This window comes from Pezoporus occidentalis, unplaced genomic scaffold (assembly GCF_034315485.1).
Source record: "Pezoporus occidentalis ecotype Australia unplaced genomic scaffold, CSIRO_AGI_Poc_V1 ctg81, whole genome shotgun sequence".
Lineage (NCBI taxonomy): Eukaryota > Metazoa > Chordata > Aves > Psittaciformes > Psittacidae > Pezoporus > Pezoporus occidentalis.
The window spans coordinates 8,964,809-8,988,063 of record NW_026916170.1 but is presented as its reverse complement, the minus strand read 5'-3'; the positions used below and the strand labels follow the sequence as shown (position 1 = coordinate 8,988,063).

At 37.6% G+C, this 23,255-nt stretch overlaps 1 protein-coding gene across 8 annotated transcripts in view; it reads right to left on the bottom strand.

The window, feature by feature from the left end:
- Positions 1-23,255, bottom strand: part of CNKSR2 (connector enhancer of kinase suppressor of Ras 2) — a 213,431-nt gene that overhangs the window by 109,352 nt on the left and 80,824 nt on the right. For 6 of the 8 annotated variants that reach the window (XR_009961790.1, XM_062603648.1, XM_062603646.1 and 3 more), the window contains exons 6-8: positions 17,465-17,584; positions 10,768-10,827; positions 5,993-6,061 (exon numbers count right to left, since the gene is read on the bottom strand). Coding sequence is in view for 7 of the 8 variants with exons in the window: in XM_062603648.1 (XP_062459632.1) it covers positions 5,993-6,061; positions 10,768-10,827; positions 17,465-17,584 (249 nt within the window). In the remaining variant the exon portion in view is untranslated. The remainder of the gene's footprint in view (positions 1-5,992; positions 6,062-10,767; positions 10,828-17,464; positions 17,585-23,255) is intronic. The other 2 variants (XM_062603645.1, XM_062603649.1) reach the window with 2 other exon arrangements.

The window sequence follows — 23,255 nt, the reverse complement described above, 5'->3', positions numbered from 1 at the left end:
CCTGATGATAGGGAATGATGACTGAATTCATTGGTTTGCTTTTCTTGGTGTGTGGCTTTTGCTTTACTTATTAGACTGCCTTAATCTCAACCCAAAAGTGTTCTCACTTTTACCCCTCCAATTCTCTTCTCATCACACCAGGGAGTAGGGGAGAATGAGCAAGCAGCTAGCTGGTGCTTAGCTGCCAGCTGGGGTTAAACCACAACACCAGCATATATTCTTCAAGTACTGTAGCATACCATAGCTGCAGCAGAGTGGAGGTCAGGTCCTCTGGAGCACAGATCAAAGAGCACACTGGAAGTGGTTAGTGTCCAAGTCACAGGACCAGACCTGTCACTCATGAAGCCTGAGGTAGTAAGGAGCAGTTTCCACAACCATATATAACTTATCAGTGATGCTGTCAGTGTTCCCTTTCTATTTTGGGGCACAGTCAACCAGGTTTAAGCTTTCAGCTAAGACAAGCAGGTTGATTTTAAATTAAGGTAGAAGCACTCACATAGTTAAGCTCTGTTATCATCCAGGAGGCAAGTAGCTGATGAAAGGCAGCACAGCATGGCCTTCTGCTGCAACTGAACTAATTCCACTGGCTGGTGACACAGGTGTGTAGTTAAGTGTGAAAATTTCATGAGGAATGAACAAAGGGAAATTATTTAAAGTTTGGCAGAAACATGAAGCAGCGTGGGCTGGCCAAGCTTACGCTACTCTAACACAAGATGCAACAATGACTTGTTTGTTAGCTGATGTGTCGTGCCAGAGCTAGAAGTATAAGTGGATGCCCACACTGACACAGCACAATAGTTATATAAAAACGAGCCTGTGCTCATCAAAGCGGTGTGTTTCACACATCAACTCTGAGCAAGCCCCAGGGATCCATGGAAAACAGATTCCATGAACAAGAGCATACAGTATTTGTCATCATGGGGAAACAAAAGATCATCTTCCCTCACACATTTCATTTCTGCAATATTACAGTTCCCTGACATATGGGATATAAAATAATTTATTTCTGTGTGTATTTGTACATCCATGTAGAAAACAAATCATAAGCAAAACCATATAATCTCAACCAAATTTCATGTTAAATGCAATTGCAAATTCACAACGTTTTTTCCTTTTGAGAGGATCTTGCCAATTTAGTTCTTTTATCAGTATTACAAAGCAGTTACGAAGACTGCAAAGAAAGAATAAGGAATTAAACTGAAATTTTGAGAGGACATTTGGAGGACGGACTACATTTCCCAAAGTCAAAGTATGGTCCTCATATCCTGAAAAACTACAGAGGGTTCAAGATAGAGCCCTGCAGAAAACTTCCATTACATTTCTGAATACACCTAAAAAGCTTTTAGATGTAAATCCCACCTACCTTTAAAATTAAATATTAATGTTAGCATTTATCAAACTGTTATAAACAGAGGAAACTCAAGGATTTGGAAAGGATTAAAATTATTACTTGGGAGCTCTTACTCTATCTCCTCTTCCATAAAAGCACATGCGTAACAGCAACAGAAGGAAGCTGACCATGAGGCATATTTCTTTTGAATTTTTATGATCTTACTTCACTGCTCTGTTGTACAAGTCAAGCATCATAAGTGAATAAACATGTAATTTTAAATGAAAGATGTTGTTAGTGGAAGTTTTGTTGTATAAACACCTGATGTGAAAATCTTGGGCAGACAATGCTGTCCCCCCCATTATACTCTTCCAGCCCACTTACCTACCGAGTCTCTTTAAAAATACTGTTTCCTTCAAAGCCAAGTTAATAGGGCCTTCAATGAAATCTATATTCAAAAAACCCTAGCTAGGATCTGAAAGAGATCCTTCTAAACAGTGCAGAAAAACTAAATAAACAGAAATATTTGCAACGCCATTTTTCTACTTCTAGGTATTTTGTTCTGGTTTTCCTAAAATAAGAAGACATCTGCAAACTCCCTTTTGGATGCACATAATTGAGATTCATATGCACCCCAACTTCAGCATTTCCTATCAGCTGTAATTTGCCAGTTCCCCACAAATGCTGAGAGGTTCTGTGGAAGTTGAACTCTTCTCACTAATTGTACAGTGAATCTTAAAAACCTGTTCCTTACTTTTCTAAGCAAAGATTAAGTTAGTGTAAGGATCTAGAAAGGTATCATAGCCTTCTTAAGTGTTTACCCTTACAGAAAAGCAAGGTATGATATTGTAAATGCATCTATCATGTTTCACAGGAATTTTAGCAAAATATCCTCAAAGTTTTTGCATTGTAAATACAAAAAGAATTGCAGTAACTCACTGCTGCGGACTTGACTTGGCCCACAAAAGCCTACAGGAGTTTTCACATCAAGAGACATCATATAAAACCTAGGTGTTATCTACACACTACGTGATTCAAAAAAAAAATCCAATTTCGATGGTAACTTCCAGGTCTTAAAACCATTGAACATACCAGCTTCTCCATGAAATGGATTGATAACTGACCATATTCACCTATTTTGCCAAATCAAACACATTTTTTTCCATCATCTATACGATGAGTTTCAATGAGTTTTAGCAACAAACACAAATTTGGGGAATCCACATGTCTACCGGATGTCATAGCATCCTTGTATTAAATCTGTAAGTCCTATCATACTTGTTTTAGAAGTAAATGCAATGTGCCAAAAATGCCTCCAAAATAAAGAAATTATGCACAGGACATTACAGATTGGCCTGTTATTCAAGAATCTAACACCACCCTTAGTCTATATCTTCCTCTTTTCTGCTTGGAGCATTTCTTCTACTGCTTTATCACTGACACAACCAGAAAGTGTACTGTGAACAGTAATAGTTCATGTAAACACTAATACTGTTTCCTGCCCTTTTAGTTGGTTAAAAGGAGGACTATCTTGAGGCAAAACACACTCTTGACTTATATATAGGCAGAAACATGAGTACTGCAGCACAGTGCAGATTCTGAATCAACTGGATGACTTGGTTTTTTGTTTACGTTGGAAATATTTTAAACAGACAAGCTTTTAAAGGAGATTAAGGATGGAATTTACAGGGAACTTTAAGAGAAGACAGTGCCTAAATCCTTTGAATTTCAGTGGGGGAGTCATGCCTCTTAGATACAGAGCTATTCTGTATTCTATGAGAATGTATTCTGTAAGGCAAATGTGATGCAGAAGATTGATAAAGCTATCTAACCTCAATAAACCATAATTTAATGGACAATTTTCTGAACACTAACTTTTCACTGACTTTAGGCTTAAACTTATTTCTTTTAAATTTAAAGATTCAGAAGGTATTTACATTCCAGACATCCTGCCAGCAACAAGTGGAATACATACTGTTACACATGGTTTTGATCAATGTAGCAAAAGATCAGAGTAACCACTTGAAATCCTTTGATTTCACTGCCGAAAAAATACTGCGAGGATTAAGCACCACTACAAGTAAGCAGAGGATGTCAATAGAGAATTTAAAATTTTTTGACACACACTATTAGGATATGTATAATAAAAATCACTATAAGTCACTTAACTATTCTCTTGCTTTGTCATGCTGTTTGCTTGAAACTGAGCTTTCTGGAAAAAAAAAAAAAAACAACCCAAAAAAAACAACCCCAAAAAACCCCACAACCAAAAAATCCCATCTGTATCTCAATTATTAAAAAGTAATTCTTTTAAACCGTGTTACCTAACAAGTTGGATTTTTAACATATTTGTGTGGAATGGAACTTCTCCTCCCCATATCTTCATTCTTTGAAATACAAAGTACTGAAAGCCAGGTATTAAATTCGCTTTGACAAATAGAATACACTGGAATAATTGAAGAAAACACAGTAAAAAAGTTTTAACTGTTAAAATTTAAATTTAGTTAGATTTTTTTAGATTTTGATTTTCCAATTACAAGATATCACCTAAGTAACAGCAACATGTGAACAATAATTTCCTACAGCTTTAGATCTTTAAAAAATTTCATCATAGTTGTTTCTATAGTCAATACAAGTGACAACCTCTGACAAGTTACAAGGAGCAACTTGAAAATCAGATACCGTGTATGAAGTATGAAAAAAGTCAATAAAGACAAAATATAATATCTTCAGAATTATTTATCTCCAAAGTAAGAATCACTGTAAGGAATCATACCTCTTCTGCCCAGAAAAAGAGATTACTAGAACTGGACAGTAAATTTCTCATGACAGGGGCCAGAGTACAAAAGGACTGACTTAGACTTTTATCTATTTTAAAAATATGTCTGTTAAAAAAATACATCTACATTAAAAATATTCCTAAAACCCTTGCAATATCCATAGAAAAGGTCAAACATCTTTGCTCTATAAATTGGAAAGTGAACGAAGTGCACCTTTGTAAAAGTAATGTGGGAGGTGTTATCACATTTCTAAGAGAATGATTGCTGACTTTCACTGTGGAAAAGCAACATGAAAATACAAGGAAGTTACTTGCATAAGATATTAGTGATGTCAATTATTATATTGTTGATGCAACAAAGCAAGAGCATATGCAAATGTGTGATTTAGTCTATTACTATATGTATCTTCTACACCAACTTAAATTAAGTTTGTCTTAGCTCCCTATAGTCCTTTTTCCTAGAATTACAAGCAACTCTTTCTTCTGTACATCTCAAAATACCTAGCTTCACTGATACGAAAGCCAAAACCTACATTCAAAATTCCATCCAACTCGGTAAGAAAGCCCATCTTAAAGCTTGTCAAAATGATTTTATGATTAGTGATAGTATTAAGAACCTAATCTTTCCACCACATAAATGCAGAGTAGATGTTCCAAAAACCCTAGAAAAAATACCTAGTTGATCGGAAATTTTCAAGTTGACAGGACAAATTTCCTGATAGTAACATCAGGATTTGTTAGAAAAACTGAATGCTTGTTGATGTGTTTCTTCATATATGTAAACATTTTGGTAGCCAAAAAAATAATGATCGAAAATGTTTTTCCCTTTATCATAAGCTTTCTTAGTGCTGAAAAATCAACAAATTAGTCAACTACACATGCAAGTAATCATGGGATACAATACTTTCTAAGGTCAAACAGTATTGAAATTCACCCTGATCTGCTTAGATTTATTAGATTACAGTGCATAGCTCAAAAGATTGCTTCTCATCAGTTAAGTTCCACACATGTACAGTACATTTTATATCAAAATTAGCTGGAGGGTATACTGAAATATTACACTAATTCGTGCAGAGGACCTGACGTGATGTACAATAGCCTAAAGCTAGAAGTGGAACCCTACGGTGAATGGCAAACATGTTTTTAACCAATGACTGCTGTATTAATAATGGCAATCTAGGATACTTTTTTGTCAAATTAATTAACTGCTAAAGTGATTTGCAAGGACACATGTAATTTGTATCATATATTGACTTTTGCTACTCTTAAGAAACCTTATACTTTGGAAAAATAATAGTTCTTTTTTATACTGACAGTCTGCTTTTTTCCGTTCCCAAGCCTTACCTTAGAAAAGGTGATTTTAAGAGTTCATCAACCCTGAATCAGCAGGAACTAACATGCATCTGTTCAAGAGTAGTTTGCATGGCATTAGTGTTCTTGCCTATCACATGTGAAAGATTTGTTTCATCTGAAGTTTCCAAGTTTAAAAATCCGTGTTTAAATTACTCTAACCACCCTAGACATACTACGGGAATTTTACATGCTTTTGTTCTCAAAAATCATGTTCTACACATTCCAGTAGGTTTGCAACTCCCTGCATTCCTTCAACCCACACCTTCTACTACACTAAACCCAACTGGGTAAGCAGAAAACACCCTAACGTATCTCCCAAGCCACAGCTATTTAGTCTAACTTCTTAGCTTCAGTGATACTCAGAGGATCAAGGCTGAACTTCAGAACTATGTGGTTTCAGAAGAGAAAAGGAAAATTTTAATATTAGAATTAATAATAAAAACACATTTTTCTACATATTTCTTCTCTACGCATGCTGATGTGCCATGACACCTCTATCTCCAATTGACACAGAACATATTTATACATACCACAGTTTGGTGGTTAACTTGAATCACTTCATCCCCAGCATGGATTTTCTTGCACCGATCTGCAGGTGACTGAATTTAAAATAAAAGAGATGATCAAGAATACAGCTCTTACTGGTCATCATCTCTCTTTCAGCAGTATGTTTTCTAAGCTATGCAAATCAGGTTAGATTGATAATGACATTTTACTGTGAAATAAAGAGTTAAATAAATATTTAATAAATCAATTCATTGTTATTGGAGAAAAATAATCTGTACTATTGTATACAATACAATCAAATATAAAGAAAGGTATGAGTATTTTTTTATGAAAGGATAACCGAGTCCTAAGGATTTCTTTCAAATTTCATTCTGCCAAAAGAGTGCTTTAATCTGCCTAACATCTCTTAAAGCCTTGAAAGCCAAGCTTGGGCTGAATATTGAGCCTATCAAGACTAATTGGCCATTCTTCACAAACGAATTTCAAAACATTGCCTTTTTATTTTTCAATGTTTCAATATGTTGCAGGGAGCTTCAGTAAATGAATGTTCTTCAAAGAGAGGATTAGGTTAGGTACCAACTAGGAAGATCATGTAAGTTACATGGTAACTTAGCTATGGATCATTAGGGTGGAAGAAATGCAAGCAGCACAAAAATCCTACAAAGATCACACTTTCAAAAAGCAAAGTATTTTCATTTTTGGCTTTTGTCTCAAAAAACGCAGCTCAATGACAACACAATGCAAACATAAAAACCCACAATAAAAAACCCCAATGCTCCTCCATAAACTGACATTCCCACAAAACTCTCCCTTCTTCTGCCTTCTACATTTACAGTAGACCAACTGTTTTCTGAGGCAAATACTCCTATGTTTAGAGGAAAATAAGTTCCTTCAGCTTTTCACAGAGTGTCAATGCTTTGATTTTTCTCTCAGTACTGTGACTGCCAGTCTATGAAGGCGCTTAATCTTAAAGGTAGAAGGTGAGACTGGCAATTTGAAAGAAAACTACCCAAGTTGCTCAGAAGTAGGTTTCTGAAAAGCTCCTATGGATTTTACAGAAATAAATGAAATTAAATTCATTTTCAGATGACATAACAGGTTGTCTAGAGAATATGCTCTAGGCTTGAAATGAATACTCTTTGTAGTAGCCTACATACTGTATCCTAATTCAAAATATGTCCCATAGCTTCACCATGACTTTCTAGTACAATTGTGTAATACATGGTCTAAGTCAAGGACAGTGTTTAAAGGGGAGAGGAGGCCGAGGTTATCACTGACAACTCAGTCCTGGGAGACATTGCTCTGAACATCCTAAATCAAGCTGGGCTGGTGAAAGCATAATTTTACTTGCATAAAGAACAGCAGCCTTGACTTTTTGGCACTACCCCAGCATTAAAGGTGCTGCCTGAGTGACTTGGAGAAAAATTTTAACACTGGTGATTATGTTGTAACAATCTGTATTTTGTCTGCCATTTCACTACTTGTACTTACTCATTCATACCTCTAACAATCTTTATAATCCTCTTTTGTAATACTGCTGTTTTAGCTCAGATGTAGTTACACCTAAGACTTTCAAAATGTAAGCGCAAGTGAATCTTGTGTAATTACCCTTGAACTCTACAGTATAAGCTTTCTCTTGTATTAACTTCAGCACTTGCAGCTTCATCTTGACAAAACTGGCATTTTGTGTAGCAGTGTGATTTACCCCCACGGCAGGGGGGTTGGAACTACATGATCTTAAGGTCCTTTCCAACCCTAACAATTCTACGGTTCTATGACTCTATGATTCTATGACAAGCCAGTAAAATATGGTCTGAGAATCTTCAAATTGGAAAAGTCTATTTAAAAAAAAACACCTCATTGCAATTGTGCCTTGAACACGCTGCAAGGTGAGGTAAAAATAATTTATAAAGGAGTCTCAAGGTATGGTCTTATGAAAAGGTTACAACTCTTGTTTCTTATCCTTTTTCCTCCCAAGTAATACACAGAGACCTTGCCATAAAGGAACAGGAAAACAGAAGAGAGTCCATAAGGTTTTTTTCCACAGATGTGTCTTTAGCTTGTAATTCAGTTCAACAGGGAGCTGAACAACAAATGGAAGTACCTGTTACGGAGGATCATACATACAAGCTATTCAGAATCTGCTTAGGATTTATTCTTCAGAATAGATTTAGTTTTGTTCTGTAGGCTAAATGTTGTCTTTGTCCTATTCCCCCTGTATACCCACAAAGTCTGAAAGACTAGTTTAGATCCCATGAAGTACATTTGCTACATGCTCAGAATGGAGAAATTGGTTCTATTTTTCTGAAAGGTCCTCTTCCCTGAGATCTAAGGGCACCCTGCAAACTCAAACAGTGCACAGTAAGTGGGGATGCTGGAAGCACCCCTTCAAGGTCACACTCCTGCTGGAGATGCACTACATGCTATTACTTTGGAAAGTACTCTTTTCTATTGGAAAACCAAATTACAAAATGACCTTATTTGAAGAATACATTTGCTTTGTGATTTAAAAGAACCTCTCCAATGTGGTCTAAAAGGGCTCCTTAAGAAGAAAGCTGTAATCTTTTGCTGGACCAATATACCCGTTGGATTTCTTACTTCTAAACAAAAGAGAGAAGACATGAACCAGAAAGCTCAGCTTGCTCTAATGCTACAGGACCGCCAGAGACAAGCTCCTATGGGGCAGTGGCCTGTCAGGAAGCCTGCTCTCTCACAATTCAAGTTTCAAAGCCGCTTTGAACTGCAGTGCTGATGTGTTGGTAGAGGTGACTCCTAATGCTGAACAGCAAGATTGAAATTAATGGGCTTTGTAGGTGGACAAAACCACCTAAAATGGCAAACAGAAAAAGCAGAACTATGGTTTCAAAGACTTCTCGGTTATACTCTGTTACATTAATGTTGCTAGCACTGCTATGCTACTGTGTTTACCAAAAAGACAAGTGCTTCTTTGTGATCTTTCAGGAAAGTCTCAGACAAAAAGTCTGCCAATGTCTCACTTGGGGGAACAGAACTGGAAAGAAAAAGGCCATAAAATTTTGTGCAAAGGAAAGAGAGTTTGAATTCTTACTGTTTCCTACAAGTTAAGTTGTATCACAAATAGTAACAATGTCAACATCAACAGGTCAGATTACATCTGTACCATCATGACCTTGCTCTGGCCATGCTGCTTACACGTTTATTCTCCCATCTATCAGAATCATACCCTTTTTTTTTTTGGTTCTTAAAAGAAGCATCTAGCAGCTGTGTGCTTAAAAGCCATAGACACCTTACTTTCTCTAAAGTGTTGCTCATTTTCACACATGCTTTAGCATACAGGAGTTTTTTCCCTAGATAGCAGACTGCAGTTTCCCAATCTGCTGTGAGCACCTCCAGAGTGTTAAACAGTCAGTAACAACAGCAGAAAAGTCATCACGAATGAAGCTTCCTGACGTGGCTTTAAATTATATTCATGAATCACAAAAGATAAAGAGTTTTGAGGGAATGCATTAAGATTTTATTTTTATTTTTGCCATTGGGAAATTAAATCCAATATTAGTAAGTCATGGAGAGAGATGGTTCTTGTTTTAATCTAAGAGAAATCCAACTGTAAAAACCATCCTCTTTCCTTCTTCTATTTTCTAGATTATGCTCAAGTATGGTTCTTTTGGTTTTGTTTAGTTTTACTGATTTCACTGATTGTAGCTGTAAATCTAGCTCCCTAGATTTTTCATTTCAAGGTTGAAATTCCTTATGTTTTCCTTATTCTGAGACAGGTGGCATTCACTCAAGTTCTACAATAGACATTATCTATTATATATAACCCATGGATGTCCTGCCCACAGCAGAAGAAAACAGAAAGAAGAAAGGCTATCAGATGGCAGCTCCTATGAAGGGATGAAAATAATATTCCTATTTTATTTGGGATGTTAACAGAACCTCACTGCAGATGAGAGGTAGCAGCTGTAAATACCGTGTAGGCAGTTTGCACTTTCCACAGTACAACACAGTAGCAGAATAAAACAAACATTTCTGACAGCTTCATTTTCAGAAAATGCCATCAAAATCTTTGAAAGGAATTGCCTAAATCATTATGGAACAGTTCAGTGTTGTTTAGTTCTTGTTCCATGCTCATTGAAGATTATGGCTAGAACATTTTCCCCATAAAATGATCAGTCTGCTCACTTCCTAGCATATAGCCAGATCTCTAAATACGGTGTACAAGGAAAAGAGGTTGTATTTCAAAATAATTTGAAAAGTACTCTATTATGGGTTTTTTTGCTATTTAATACCTTCAGTGAGGACTAGTACACCAGTAATAAGTGTTCCTTTCTATAGGCATTATTCAGAAGTTCATGCAGAAATGTATGGTTATTTTTCAATGTGGAGGGATGTCCCCATTTCCATGCATTTATTTATCGCAAAATAAAGCTTGATAGATGGAAAAATATAAAAGCTGTTTGTATAAAACTGCAGCAAACTCCAGCATATCAGCCTACACATAATAAAGACATTTATCTTTTATTCACAGAGCAAGGCAGCTCCAAGACAGTTACGTCCTATCTTGATCAACTGCAGAATTTTAGATGTCTTGCAAGAACAAATCAAAACTGATTCTCTTGGTCGTCAACTGGAAACAACTCTTTCAATTCTGAGGTAAACAAGCACAAGCGTTTCTGCTGTCCAACATGCTATTGGTCCTCAACAGCCAACTAGCACACTTTCGCAAGCAAAATGTAGTCTATAGCAAAGGGAAAGCATAAACCACAGGTAAGGTCAAAAAGGCTTCCAGGCCTGAACATACAGTATTAACAATACTTACATTTTCTGTTGTTCCAGTAATTACATGGAGACCATCATATGTTGATTTAATGTACATACCCTAAGAAAAAGACATTATGGGAAAGAATTTTTAAAGTGTTTCACAAACCAACACCATCCAAACATAACTTGCACATCTCTAAAAGAAAAGACTTTAAAAAATAAAAGAAAAAAAAAAAAAGATTTGTGGACTTTTAATCTATGCCACGAGGAACTTCTCTCTGGATAGGAAAGTGTTTTTTGACACACTTCAAGAACAACAGCCCAGATTAGTCTGGCCCTAATTAGCAATAACAAACTAAATCTTTGATCACAGTCATCTCCATAAATACTCCCCAGTTTTTCCAATACTACAAATATAACTTCAACTACAAATATAACAACGCCTGATTACAAAAAAAAAAAAACAACAAAAAACAACAAACAAAACCAAAACAAAACAGAATAACTAATAGCCTTAGGGTGATCCATTTTGCTTTAGAAGGTAGAAAAGGCTTTAAAAGATCTAGTCTCTGGTAGGCAAACATAACTTTCAAACTGATAAACCAATGCTCTGAAAAGAGCCTGCAAAATGTCTCTAAGACTTTGATAGCCTCACTCATCCCAGTGAACAGTTCAGCTGTAAAACTCAGTGACAAAAACTTACACATCAACTTTTTTAGCTATTTCACTTCTTTCCAAAAATACATAAATGGAGGGTTAGCCTACGAACAGACAGAAGCTCCTGCATGGGTAGTCTGAGACAGTGCCTCAAATCGTTTTTTTTCATCATGTCATAATTCAAGCATTTTAAAGCATCCACTAAGACACCAAGAGAAGGAAAAACGAGAAATAATTGGCATATCCTGAGAGTTCAACAACTTCTGAGGAATCTCCTTTCCCACAACCAATTTACAGAAAGCAGGTAAACATTGAGGGCTTGAGTATACATTCTCTCCACAACCTACTTTTTCTTCTTTTAACCAGAGTGCCCAAAATAGTCTGTCCCCACTTGAACAGAGTGCACTCATTGGTGATTAAGTGTGGGAAAGAGGCAAAGAAGATGTATCAGGTTGGACTAATCTAACTTGGGACCAAAACTCACAGACATTTTGGTAGTAGGAAGAAGAAAGCACCCCCCACTTAAAAGAAGATGATATCCCTAGTAAGAAAAAGGGATTTTATGAGTTTCTCAGGAGAGGAGTCTCAAAACTAAACTCCTATTTTGCTCTGCAAAATACACAGCAGTAACGGCATCAAATACAATTGTCATGTTAGGCTGCCACAGCTAGTACAGGACAAAGCAAGAATTTGCTTGCTATAACACAGATAGAAGCCCTTGGCATCATCCTTCAACTCCCAGCTCCTCTATGAATCTTCAGCAATTTTTCCATTGATTGGCTACACATACACAGTTTCCCACTTAACCTAGTTATATCAAATATAGAATGGCAATTTCTTACACATTTATCCTCACAACACCCCTGTGAGGTAGGGAAACACTAACATACATTTTACAGACAGGGTAATGAGCCACACAAGAAGCTGAGATGTGTTGGTATCCATAATTTGATACACATACCTACCCTCAAACCACCAAACACCAGGGCCTAAATCCCTCTCAGGTCACCCAAGTGACCTGACCATACAACCTGTGACATGGCAAGAGGTGAAATCACAGAGAATTCATGGTGACAGAACTATGAGCCAGGTCCCCACACAGAGCAATTTCTGAAGAAATCACATCTTTGCTTTTATTGACAGTGTGTTACTGCTTTCAACTTAAAATATCAGGGTGAAAGCCGAGGACAGTCTCATGCTTGATGGTTACACAGTGTTTAGTTTTGTGCAAAGCATTACTCTGAAGGATACTAAGGTCACCCAAGTGTGCCATCATGGTGGAGTACAAGCTCCATCCAATCCAGTCTTTTCTACAATTTACATCCAATGTAGTCTTTTCTACAAATTTAAAAGACTTTGAAATAGCAATAGGAAGGAAAGAACTTTTGCAGAATTTTCTTTGAAGGCTAAGATCAGGATTATGTACACATTAGGAAAGAGTGGGAAGAGTGAAGCAGCAGAACTCCCACCACCACCACCACCCCAATTATATTTATTTCACATGTATAAAATTCATACGTTACACTAGTACCATGACATATTAATTTTGCAAGAGCCAACATAATCCTGCTTACAAAGCAGCTTTTAAATGGGGAGAGGCAACATTTTGCAACAGGAAGATGAGCTACCTTTCCACCCATGTTCCTCCACTTTTTAAGTGAACAATATATGGGAAACGGTACAGAGAAGAGAATGCTCCTGGCTTATAATGTTTCATCTGGAGTGGACATAAGAATACCACAGACATTTAGAAGCTTTCCCCTCTGTCTTCTTGTGGCTGCACAGTATCAACAGTACTTTTGTGACCAAGAATACAGGGGAGATTAGTGTGTGTGCTGTTCACTTGTACTGAAACAAATTGGCAGATACACAAAGATAACGCCATGGTCCCTATGAATTTACAAGAACAAGTTAGATGAAATAAAAGGAAAGATAATTAAAAAACAACCGTAAGGTAACCACCCTCGTAATCAAGATCAAATGTATGCCTAGATTAAAGATAGGATAACTCTTGCTTAATTCAATCAGAGATTTTCCTGATCAGTTTTGCGTAGAAGTCTAATTTCAAAGCAATCATTAAATTTTATCTTGGTGTGAACTATTATTCAGTTAAGTATTAGTAAAGAGAGAGACCTTTTGACTTTTTCCTGATATACTTTTAACATATTTTATGCAATGCTGGATGGAAAAGAAGATACCATTTATCACGCACACATAACTGAACTTTTACTTCCCCTGTGAAACCATCTTAATGGAGTTCCCCCAAAGTTTCATGAGCCTCCTTGAGCCCAAACACTTCTCAGAATCTCTTTATAAATTTTTCCAAGCCCCTCCAGCTTTTCAAACTAAATAACTCAGGAGAAATATTAGGAACACTATTACACCCGATTCCTGGAAAATACTTTTGAGATAGGGAGTCAGCAGTACACCTTTAATCAGCTGCCACACCCTGCTGTATCTACAGCTTGTAGTCTATTGCATGATATTTTTTACATGACAGGCTCATTTTGTGTTTGATTGCGCAGGCAAACAGGAACCTAGAACAATCGTTTTAATGTCCTTTCTAATTCACCTTTGCATTTCTGAATCTTGCAAGCCAGGTGAATAGCTGCAACTTGAAACCATATCACAGTACCTAAAATGACTAGGATTAAAATGATAATACGAACAAAAAAGATTGAAACTCAAGACTAACCCTTGCCACAGTTCTCTAATATTCTATTCTATGTTAAAACTAAAGATAAAATAGAAACAGACTGTTGAAGAAAAACTTCCAAGGAAAACTTGGTTACCTGCTTTTGTCTATCAAAAGGAAAAGGTGTACAGTATTGTGCTTCTTTGCTAATACATTCACTGTTTTCAGCCAAGCCCTAATGTTTTTAAGTCTGTTTCATGGCAAAATATACTACTTAAGTTACAGAGTCTTGTCTCTTTCTAGAATATCAGTAATGTAAAAACACATAAAATTAAATTCTGCTTACTGATAGAGATGGAACAACTTCCAGGTCTTCAAAATAAAACCAATAAAAAGGATCATGGAGCATGCTGGTTACTGCAAAGCTGACCACATTCATCCATTTTAGGCCTTTAAAAATAATTTTCTACCCTGAAAACCCCCTTTTCACCCTTACTTCATAGCCACTGCTGGCCCTAGCTCTTCCACAGCAACACTCACTGAAGAACACATGTGTGCAGCCAGTCACATAACCACACCTCGGCAACAGACCGGAGATAGAGATAAAAAAAAAGAAAACAAAAAAAGGCAAAAATAAAAAAGCAATACCAAAACCCACTCATAACATTACTTTACCCAGTAACAAGTTTCCCTACATCACACCCTAACAACATTTTCTGCTTGCCAGGTTATTTGGTCTGGTTTTCTAGTAAGTGTTAGCTAGTTTTAATATACGTAAGACATTTAAAATACTGTGACACATTTACCTGTTACTTCTGCATTAAGGTATTAGTCTGACAACTTACATTTATCTCTGATTGATACTTACGTTTCCACAAGAAAAGATCAAACATAGTGAAGGAACTATTTGTGCTGATCAAAACATTCTGATAGTGCTCAAGGCTGTTTCAAGTTGCAAAAATGCCAACCATTTTCTTAATTCCATCATATATTTACCATATGACTTTAGAGAAATAGCATTGTTTTCCAAACTTTTTATTTCCTTCTCTTCTCCGTTCCTTTTCCTCTCCCTGATCTATTTTAGTTTCTCAGATATTAAATTTTTGACAAGTTAGATACTCTGTTTATGTTAGGTGACAAAAAAATCTTCCCAGTTAGCAGCCATCCTTGTCCTTGTCTTTGCACTTGAAATCTTTCCATGTTTATAGAAGATTTTATTTAGTGGTTGGTAGAGCCAGCACAGAACTGTCACGTGGGTCAAAAATCCAGAAGAAAGTTGACAATAATCCATTTTTCCACCTCCTTCATTGCACAAATCCTGAAGAAGGTCCAGAAGTTATAGAGCTTCACATTCATCCAAGTGCTCCTCAAGTGCAGAGGATATTCGCAACTCCGAGCTCCACCAGCAATTCTTAAATTTACAGACTTAGCACTCAACAGGATGGTACTGATATGCACCCACTGCATCTTAATTGAAAAACATTAGTTCAAAGCCCAAACAAACAGAAGCCAAACAACCGAAAAGCAAGGCTTTTCTTTAAAGCACAAAGAGCAACCCGACAAAGATGATAACATTGGCACTGTAACAAACTGAAAGGTATGACATTCATGCTTCTGGCGCAAATATATTGTCCTAGGTGCCTGCTCTGGAGAGCTCACAATCTAGAGAAGGCAGCACAATAAAGAGGCAAAAGAATAGTGGCATATAGGTAAGGATGAAGGGGAAAAAAAATGACTGCACCAAAATAGCACATATCCTTCTAAGGCTTGTATACTGCACAGTTGGTATTTTCCATTCTTTAAGAATACATATAATTATTTTTATGACAATGACATGGTAATCCTTAGTCAGCACCAAGTTCCTGTTCAGTTGGTTCATAAACAGATATTAAAAGAAAAAGCCCTGTTTCAAAAGCTTCCAGTTTAAACAGACAAGACAGACAGGGGGTGCAAAACAGAGGCACAGAGTGGGAGGAGATTCTTTATCTCATCAGCTACCCAGCAGGAACAGACCCATGATGCACATTCTTACTTACAAAAATACCACTCGACATTTTTCAGTCACTGGGGCTTAACACCACCCTACACAAAGACTTGAAAGAGGGGGGGGGAAAAAGCAAAACCAAATAAAAACCAGTCATGAGACAGAAAGGAAAAGAAATAAATGTTCAGATAAAAATGGACAAAACTCCAAGAAAGGTGATCAAGAGAAGGGAGAAGCAGATCTCTTCATTACAGTAAAAGACAGGATTTCAAAAATTTTACTGCAGTGAGCTGGTGAAAAAGAGTTAAAATAATAGGAAAGAGGGAGGAGAGAATCCATGAAAAGCTGAAATCCTGGAGGACTAGTTTGAAATGGATTCAGAGATCAAAAGAAGGCCAGTGGGGGATGGGAAAACAAAAACAAAAAGCAGACTAAAGCAAAGGATGGGGCAATATTTACTCACCTATATGTTTGGGGGTTTCTCTTATTTTAACTGTGATTTTCCAAAAAGAATGGATAATTAATCTAGTGCATAATTGCTCTAAATACCCTGGCATACCAAATTTGTAAAAAAATCCAAACCAAATGCCAAAACCTAACAACAATCTATGTACAATCCAAAATGCTCTTCAAAACAATACCATCCAAACAACTTCAAAAACCTGCTGCAAAAAGTACAGCAGCAATCCTTATTCAAGAAAATACAATGAGAATAAACTTGGATAGAACTTGAAAAAGTTGTTTAATTAGGCAAAAAATTATTAACTGTATTCTGATCACCTTTTACTACCTCCAAGGATTGTGGGAAGAGATATTATTAGTGATGTAAAGTCATACTGCTGTAATTGTCACCAGTGTTTGATTTTTTCCATGCAGTGGGTGTTGGATACTTAAGTAAACAAAAGATCAGTGGTCAGCTCTTGAACATCAAACCCAGGATGGCTGCACTGCACTGAGCCTTTACAAGCACCTGATTAAGCATGCAGAGTTCTTGCAATAAATTCAATAAGCTACTTCTCAGCAGCGCTGTAGAGCACTTGAATAACTTATAAAACAGCATTATATCCCAGAGATACTCTGAAGCATATTCCAGAATTTGACAGCTTTTGTGTATAAGCCCACGCAAACTTCTTGGTTGAGTTCATCTTAGTAATTTAAATCCCTTCAAACTTCAACATCCTAGAACAATCTGAACAATTTTTCAGAAGCTGGTATAAATGGCAAGAACTTCTTGCTCATTTCTCCCTGTTCTCTAAACTCTTTACATATATTGGTCAACCTTACAAAATACTTCCCTGTTAGCCCAGCTGCATGAGAAACAGAACTAGCATGAGAAACTATTTTCAAATCATTTTCAGACTTCAAAATAGAAAAGGTTAAAATCTCCTATTCTCTTCCATATATGAAACTTATTAAAAAAAAATTAAATATCACTTTCTCATCCTGGATGATGGCTTTAATTAACTGCGTACTTCTTACCAGCCCTTCACTTGGCTTGATGTTTGTAAGCTGGATCACTTCAAGGTGGGCAGACTGGGAAACCAGCGGATCAGAAGAGAGTGAGATAATGTGATCACAGACGCCAGAGAGAGTTTTACACTAGGAAAGAAAAAAAAGTCACAATAAGTATACCACTGCTAACTACTCACATATCAACCTACAGCTTAAACCGCTGCATTTTTAAAGTACATGCTAAATCACATTGCTGAACCTACAAGGCAGAGGAGATGAAGGAAGAGGGGGAAAGGCCTCAGTCAACAGAACCATACAAAATCAGTTCTCTGTGATGACCCTAACAGGCTCAGCATCAGACCAGGGAAGAACAAACAGAGAGAAAAAAGGACTGCCTGAGCTGCTCCCTTGTGCTCTCAGGGTTAAATGCCCTGCATCTGAGCTCTGCTCAGGCATGCACAGAGAATGTGGTAAACTCCAACCCTGCTCCCTGCACACACCTTTCACAAAGACATTAAGTGCCTCAAAACCCCTCTAATTTCTGTTGACCATGCAGATGTTCAGCACAGATCAAAATCAAGCTCTTAACAATGATGGGTAACTCCCATTAACTCTGAAGTTTATTCTATACTAATAAAATTTGCTAATTGACTTTGGACTGAGTTTCTCACATTCTACTGCTGCCAACCATGATTTACTATTACTGGTATGAAGATTACAATAAATAACCACTTCACTATGGGATAATTCTTAAACCTGTTATCCTTGGCAGCCTCTTCACAGCAAGATAGAAAAAAAAAGTTTCTAAAAAGGATGGGACTGTTAAACAGGTTCTGTGTTATCTCCTCATCCCTCACTCCCTGAACACTCTCTTCTCAAAGGCAAAGAAGCTGTGATTTTTTTTGCTATCATTATCTCATATGTCACTAAGCAGGTGATTTTTGAGAGGTTCAGTGTTCTCTGTGAAGTCCCCTTTCAGCAACTAAAACTGCTTTCTCAGTTCAGGTTTCCAAAGGTGTGTTTTGTCAGGAAATTCAGGGATCAGGACATTTTTCTGGTCCTGTAACTGTGGGTACCTCCAAAGCCAATTAAGAACCAGCTTAACTGCTCTCAAATTCAAAAGATGAAAGCGAACCAGTCTCCTCAAATGACTGAAACACAACTGCACACAAATGCTGCACTAACCACTCTTTCAAGATTGCAAAGCATACTTCTTAAAGAAAAAAATGCCTACAACAATGCTACAGAAAAATAATATGAAGCTGGATATAAACTCCTTGCCAAATTAACATTGTCAGTCCAAATGCCAAACTACAACTATTTTATGTAAAAGAAAGTAAAAAAATACCTGATAAAAGTAAAAAAAAAAGTAAAATCCAGTGACAGTGAAATCTTAATCCTGTTAAAGACCATTACACTGGTAATTTTTATTTTCTCCTTTTTAAATTATTTACAGTTAGAAATTTAGGTATGTATATCAATGGCTTATTTTATTAAATTATACGGTTTCAAAGTGAATAAACAGATCAGAAGCAAATGGAAAACATAACAAAATATAACAAAACTTATGTTACCAACATGACCTTTGTTCAGAGATATTACCTTCAAGCATAGACACACACACACACACCACCCCTTCTGCTTTAGCTGTATTTCATGATGCAGGATCATTACTGAAAAAAGGAAGTCGAGGAATATATAAAAGGGTGTTAAGAGTGATTTTTATTTTATCTGAATTAGGAAGAAGTGAAAAAGTAAACTTTATTGCAAAATTCAGCTTTTATGGCTTTTTGAATACATGAAAATTGCTCTGACCTGACATTTTAAAAAGAAAAAATTATATAAAATTCCATAATAAAAATGAAAGCATAGATTTCTTTTGTGTGTGTGTTTTTAGATACAATGCTGGCATGCTATTTGTATTTTCATAGAATCACAGAACGGCTGAGGCTGGAAGGAACCACTGGAGGTCATTTAGTCCTGCTCAAGCAGGATCACCTAGAGCAGCTGGCTTAGGATTGGGTCCAGACTGCTCTCCAGGGAAGGAGACCCCACAACCTCCCTGGGCAGCCTATTCCATGATCCATATGAATGCTCGGTCACCCTCACAATAAAGAAGTTCTTCCCCATGTCCAGGTGGAACTTCCTGTGTTTTAGTTCATGCCTGTTGCCTCTTGTCGCATTGCCTGGCACCGAGAAGGGTCTGACCCTGTCCTTTTGACACCCTCCCTTCAGATACTTATCCACATTGATCAGATCCCCCGAGTCTTCTCTGCTCCAGGCTGAACAGGCCCAGCTCCCTCAGCCTTTCCTCGTATGAGAGATGCTCCAGACCCTTAGTCATTCTGGTAGCCCTTCACTGGACTTGCTGCAGGAGCTCCACGTCTCTCTTGTGCTGAGAAGCCCAGGACTGGACACAGTACTCAAGGTGGGGCCTTACCATGGCTGAGTAGAGAGGGAGTATTACCTCCCTTGACCTGCTGGCACTGCTCTTCCTAAGGATACCACTGGCCTTCTTGGCCACAAGGGCACATTGCTGCTGGCTCATGGACAAGTTCTTGTCCACCAGGACCCCCAGGTTGCTCTCCAGCAGCTCACCCCCCAGCCTGCTGTGGGTCACTCCTCCCTGGGTGCAGGACCCTGCCCTTGCCTTTGTTGAATTTCGAAAGGTTCCTCTCTGCCCACCCCTGCAGCCTGTCCAGATCCCCCTGAACGACAGCACAGCTCTGGGGGCAGCCACTCCTCACAGCTTTGTATCATCAGCAAACTTACTGAGAAGTCCCTCTGTCCCCTCGCCCAAGTCACTGATGAGCAAGTCAATACTGGACCCAGCAGTGGCCCTTAGGGGACACGGCTAGTTACAGGTCACCAATTAGAATCTGTGCCACTGATCACAACCCTTGAGACCTGCCATTCCTCAGCTCTCAATCCACCTCACCATGCACTTGTCCAGCCCCCAGTTCCTGAACTTGCCTATGAGGATGTCATGGGAGATGGTGTCAAAAGCCTTGCTGAAGTCCAGATAGGCAACATCCACTGCTCTCCCCTCATCTATCCAGCCAGTTGAACCATTGTAGAAGGCAGTCAGGCTAGTTAAGCTGAATCCATGCTGACTACTCCTGATTTTCATATATCTTGTTACTGCACTGACAATTATTGAGAAATTACTTTTAGAAAATTACAGAACACTCAGTTCTCCACATGCATAGTAAAGAGATCTGAAGTATAAACCATTCTTTGGTGATGAAACTTGAATTTTTCATGTATCTTTAGGTTTGTACTCACCATATATTCTTCCTATTTATCTCTTCTAAACCTACTAAATTTATGGGATCCTTAGCAGTTTCAGAGGAACTTCTCTTTACAATGAATTAATGTATGATTTTTTTTTCTCCTATTCCCAACTGTTACATTGCAGAGAGATGCCAAAACACACAGAAAAGGAGTGTTCCTATCACCTAACACAAGGTATGCCATTTCAAGTTCACAGACGTAGCTCCTCAATAAAAAAAAAGTCCTTGGCTGCCTTGACAGATGATGGGGAAAGGAGTGAGGCAAGTCTAGGATGTGGCATGGAACAGAAGCCTAAACTGAGATTCATTAAATAGCTCCTTAGAGCAGCTGCTCTCCCTCTGCCTCTCCATGAGAGGGGTACAGACAGTCTAAACAGTAAGCCCATGGAGATCAGCATTCCAGAATGGTTATATTGGTTGCAATCTTAAAAAAAAAAAAAGTAGTGTGAATATTCCCTAGAGGAACTCTGGGAATACTGGATGCCAAGTTACTACAATAAAAAAACCTGCCATATGCTCCTATGAATTTCTATAAGATTATTGTCTTCTGGGTCTTGCGATTTTCTTTCCATCTTAGATATTCATACTGCTGTCCAACAGCACGATATCATGCCCATTCTAAGCACAATAAATGAGCCACAGCAAGGTCTGTAGAAAAGATCCTGCAATGAGGGGATGCTCTTTCAGACTGAGGTTTCAAATTCTATGACCTTTCCAAAACCAGCCGTTACAAGAAAATATCTAACAGAAGCTTGTTTGTGTTAGAATACTCACAGAATCTTATAAACTTCCCTTAACTGTTACACATTTAAATAATTTTAGTTAAATACTCCTTAGTTAAAGAGTTGGATTGTAAGTAGGATCAAGTGTCTGTCAGGGTTGTGTGAAAGACAAATTTTCACAAATTTTCATTTTCTGAGCTTAAGCAGAGACAGGACAGCAAGGAGCCCACCATCATATAGCAGGCATCCTCTCCCCTTTGGAAAGACAGAGCACACAGGGTCTCACTGGAAACATGTTCAGAGGCTGACACAGAAAAAATAATGCATTTTTCCTTGCCTTTACTCTCATAAACATCTTATTCACAGTTTCTGGGTTGGTTTTGTTGTGTGTATCTGTGGAAGATGGGAGAAGGAGGAGGAGGAGGTAAATTCAGCTCCAGGAAGATATTGGAGCTTGGATGGTCCTGGGACACATTCATAGGCTACAGCTGTGTCAATATACAACAGAGTTTAACTAGTGGTTCTGAATATAGTTACTGTGCAGTTCCTGCCCAGATTACTGTTGTTGACTTCACTGGCCAAGGCTTTTTAATATACCAATCAGAATAAATCAGCATACAGAAAAAACAGCCTTTTCATCTGGAGCAGGCTTCCTCTCCATTAGGCTTCTTTATGGAAAAAGACCTTGGACCTATTCAGGGGATCAGGAACTTCCATGGCAAAGATGCTGCCACATAGCACAGGAACAATGTTAATTTAATGGTGGCAACATGCTGAATTTGGAAAGTTCCCAGACAGAACTATGCTCCTCTTCCTAAATAGTTCACACTGTGGCTCATCAGGTTTATTCCATATACATTCAAGCAACAAACCTGCCTAAATCTAAAGTTATGTTTGGTGCTGCTTCTAGCTTGCGTAAGTTTTCCCTAAGCTCCCCAAACTGCACTGGAGCTTTCACCTTGCAGATGCAAGCCAATTTTACAAGTTATGTAAGTGCAAGAAATACAGGAGGCTTATTATTACATTGTTGTTATTAGTAAAAAGTTTTAATTTTTTTTTTTGATGGAAATTAATGGACTCGCATGATAGTGGCCACTCAATTAATTTGAGTGTAAGAAAAGCACACAAAAAGTGCACATTTGCTACTCATTTTGCTCCTATTTATGACTGCATTATTTCTCAGCATAACAATTCAGTACAAACTGTACTGTAGACATGTATTTTAGTTTCTCTAAATAAGATCTTGACAGTACAACTCACCTTTTCTCTCATATGGTAGTTACATCTCGTTACTTCATAAAACTACACTTCTGTTTATTAACACATTGCTAATGAGATCAGGATCCTTCATCTTTTGTTACTGTTGACTCCCTGCTGCACTGCAGTACTAGCTACAGTAAGACTCACAGGAAGATGAGCATCCAATTGCTCCTACAAATATCAGGAAGCATACATAAAAAATGCCCAGCCTTTCTCAAGCTCCACTCAGCTTTCAGTGTGCAAGCTATCTAAACAAAGGAAAAGGATTTGGCCAGGCCAAAGGAAAAAAAAAAAAGCAAGTTAGAAGAGGTTAACTGAGAGAAATAAACAGATTACATTTTCTCCTTTTGTCATACTGTCTATATTCTCACTATAAGCCTTACAGCGATGAGTTCAGTTCTCTTTTGCAGCACCTCTTTACTCCACTTTATTAACAAATTTTCCTCTCTGTTCAGTGACAAACTTATAATTGCAGACTGAAGCTACACCACTGTCTTTACATGCAAAGCTAAATGATTCATGGGAGGATGAAAAATATCACTA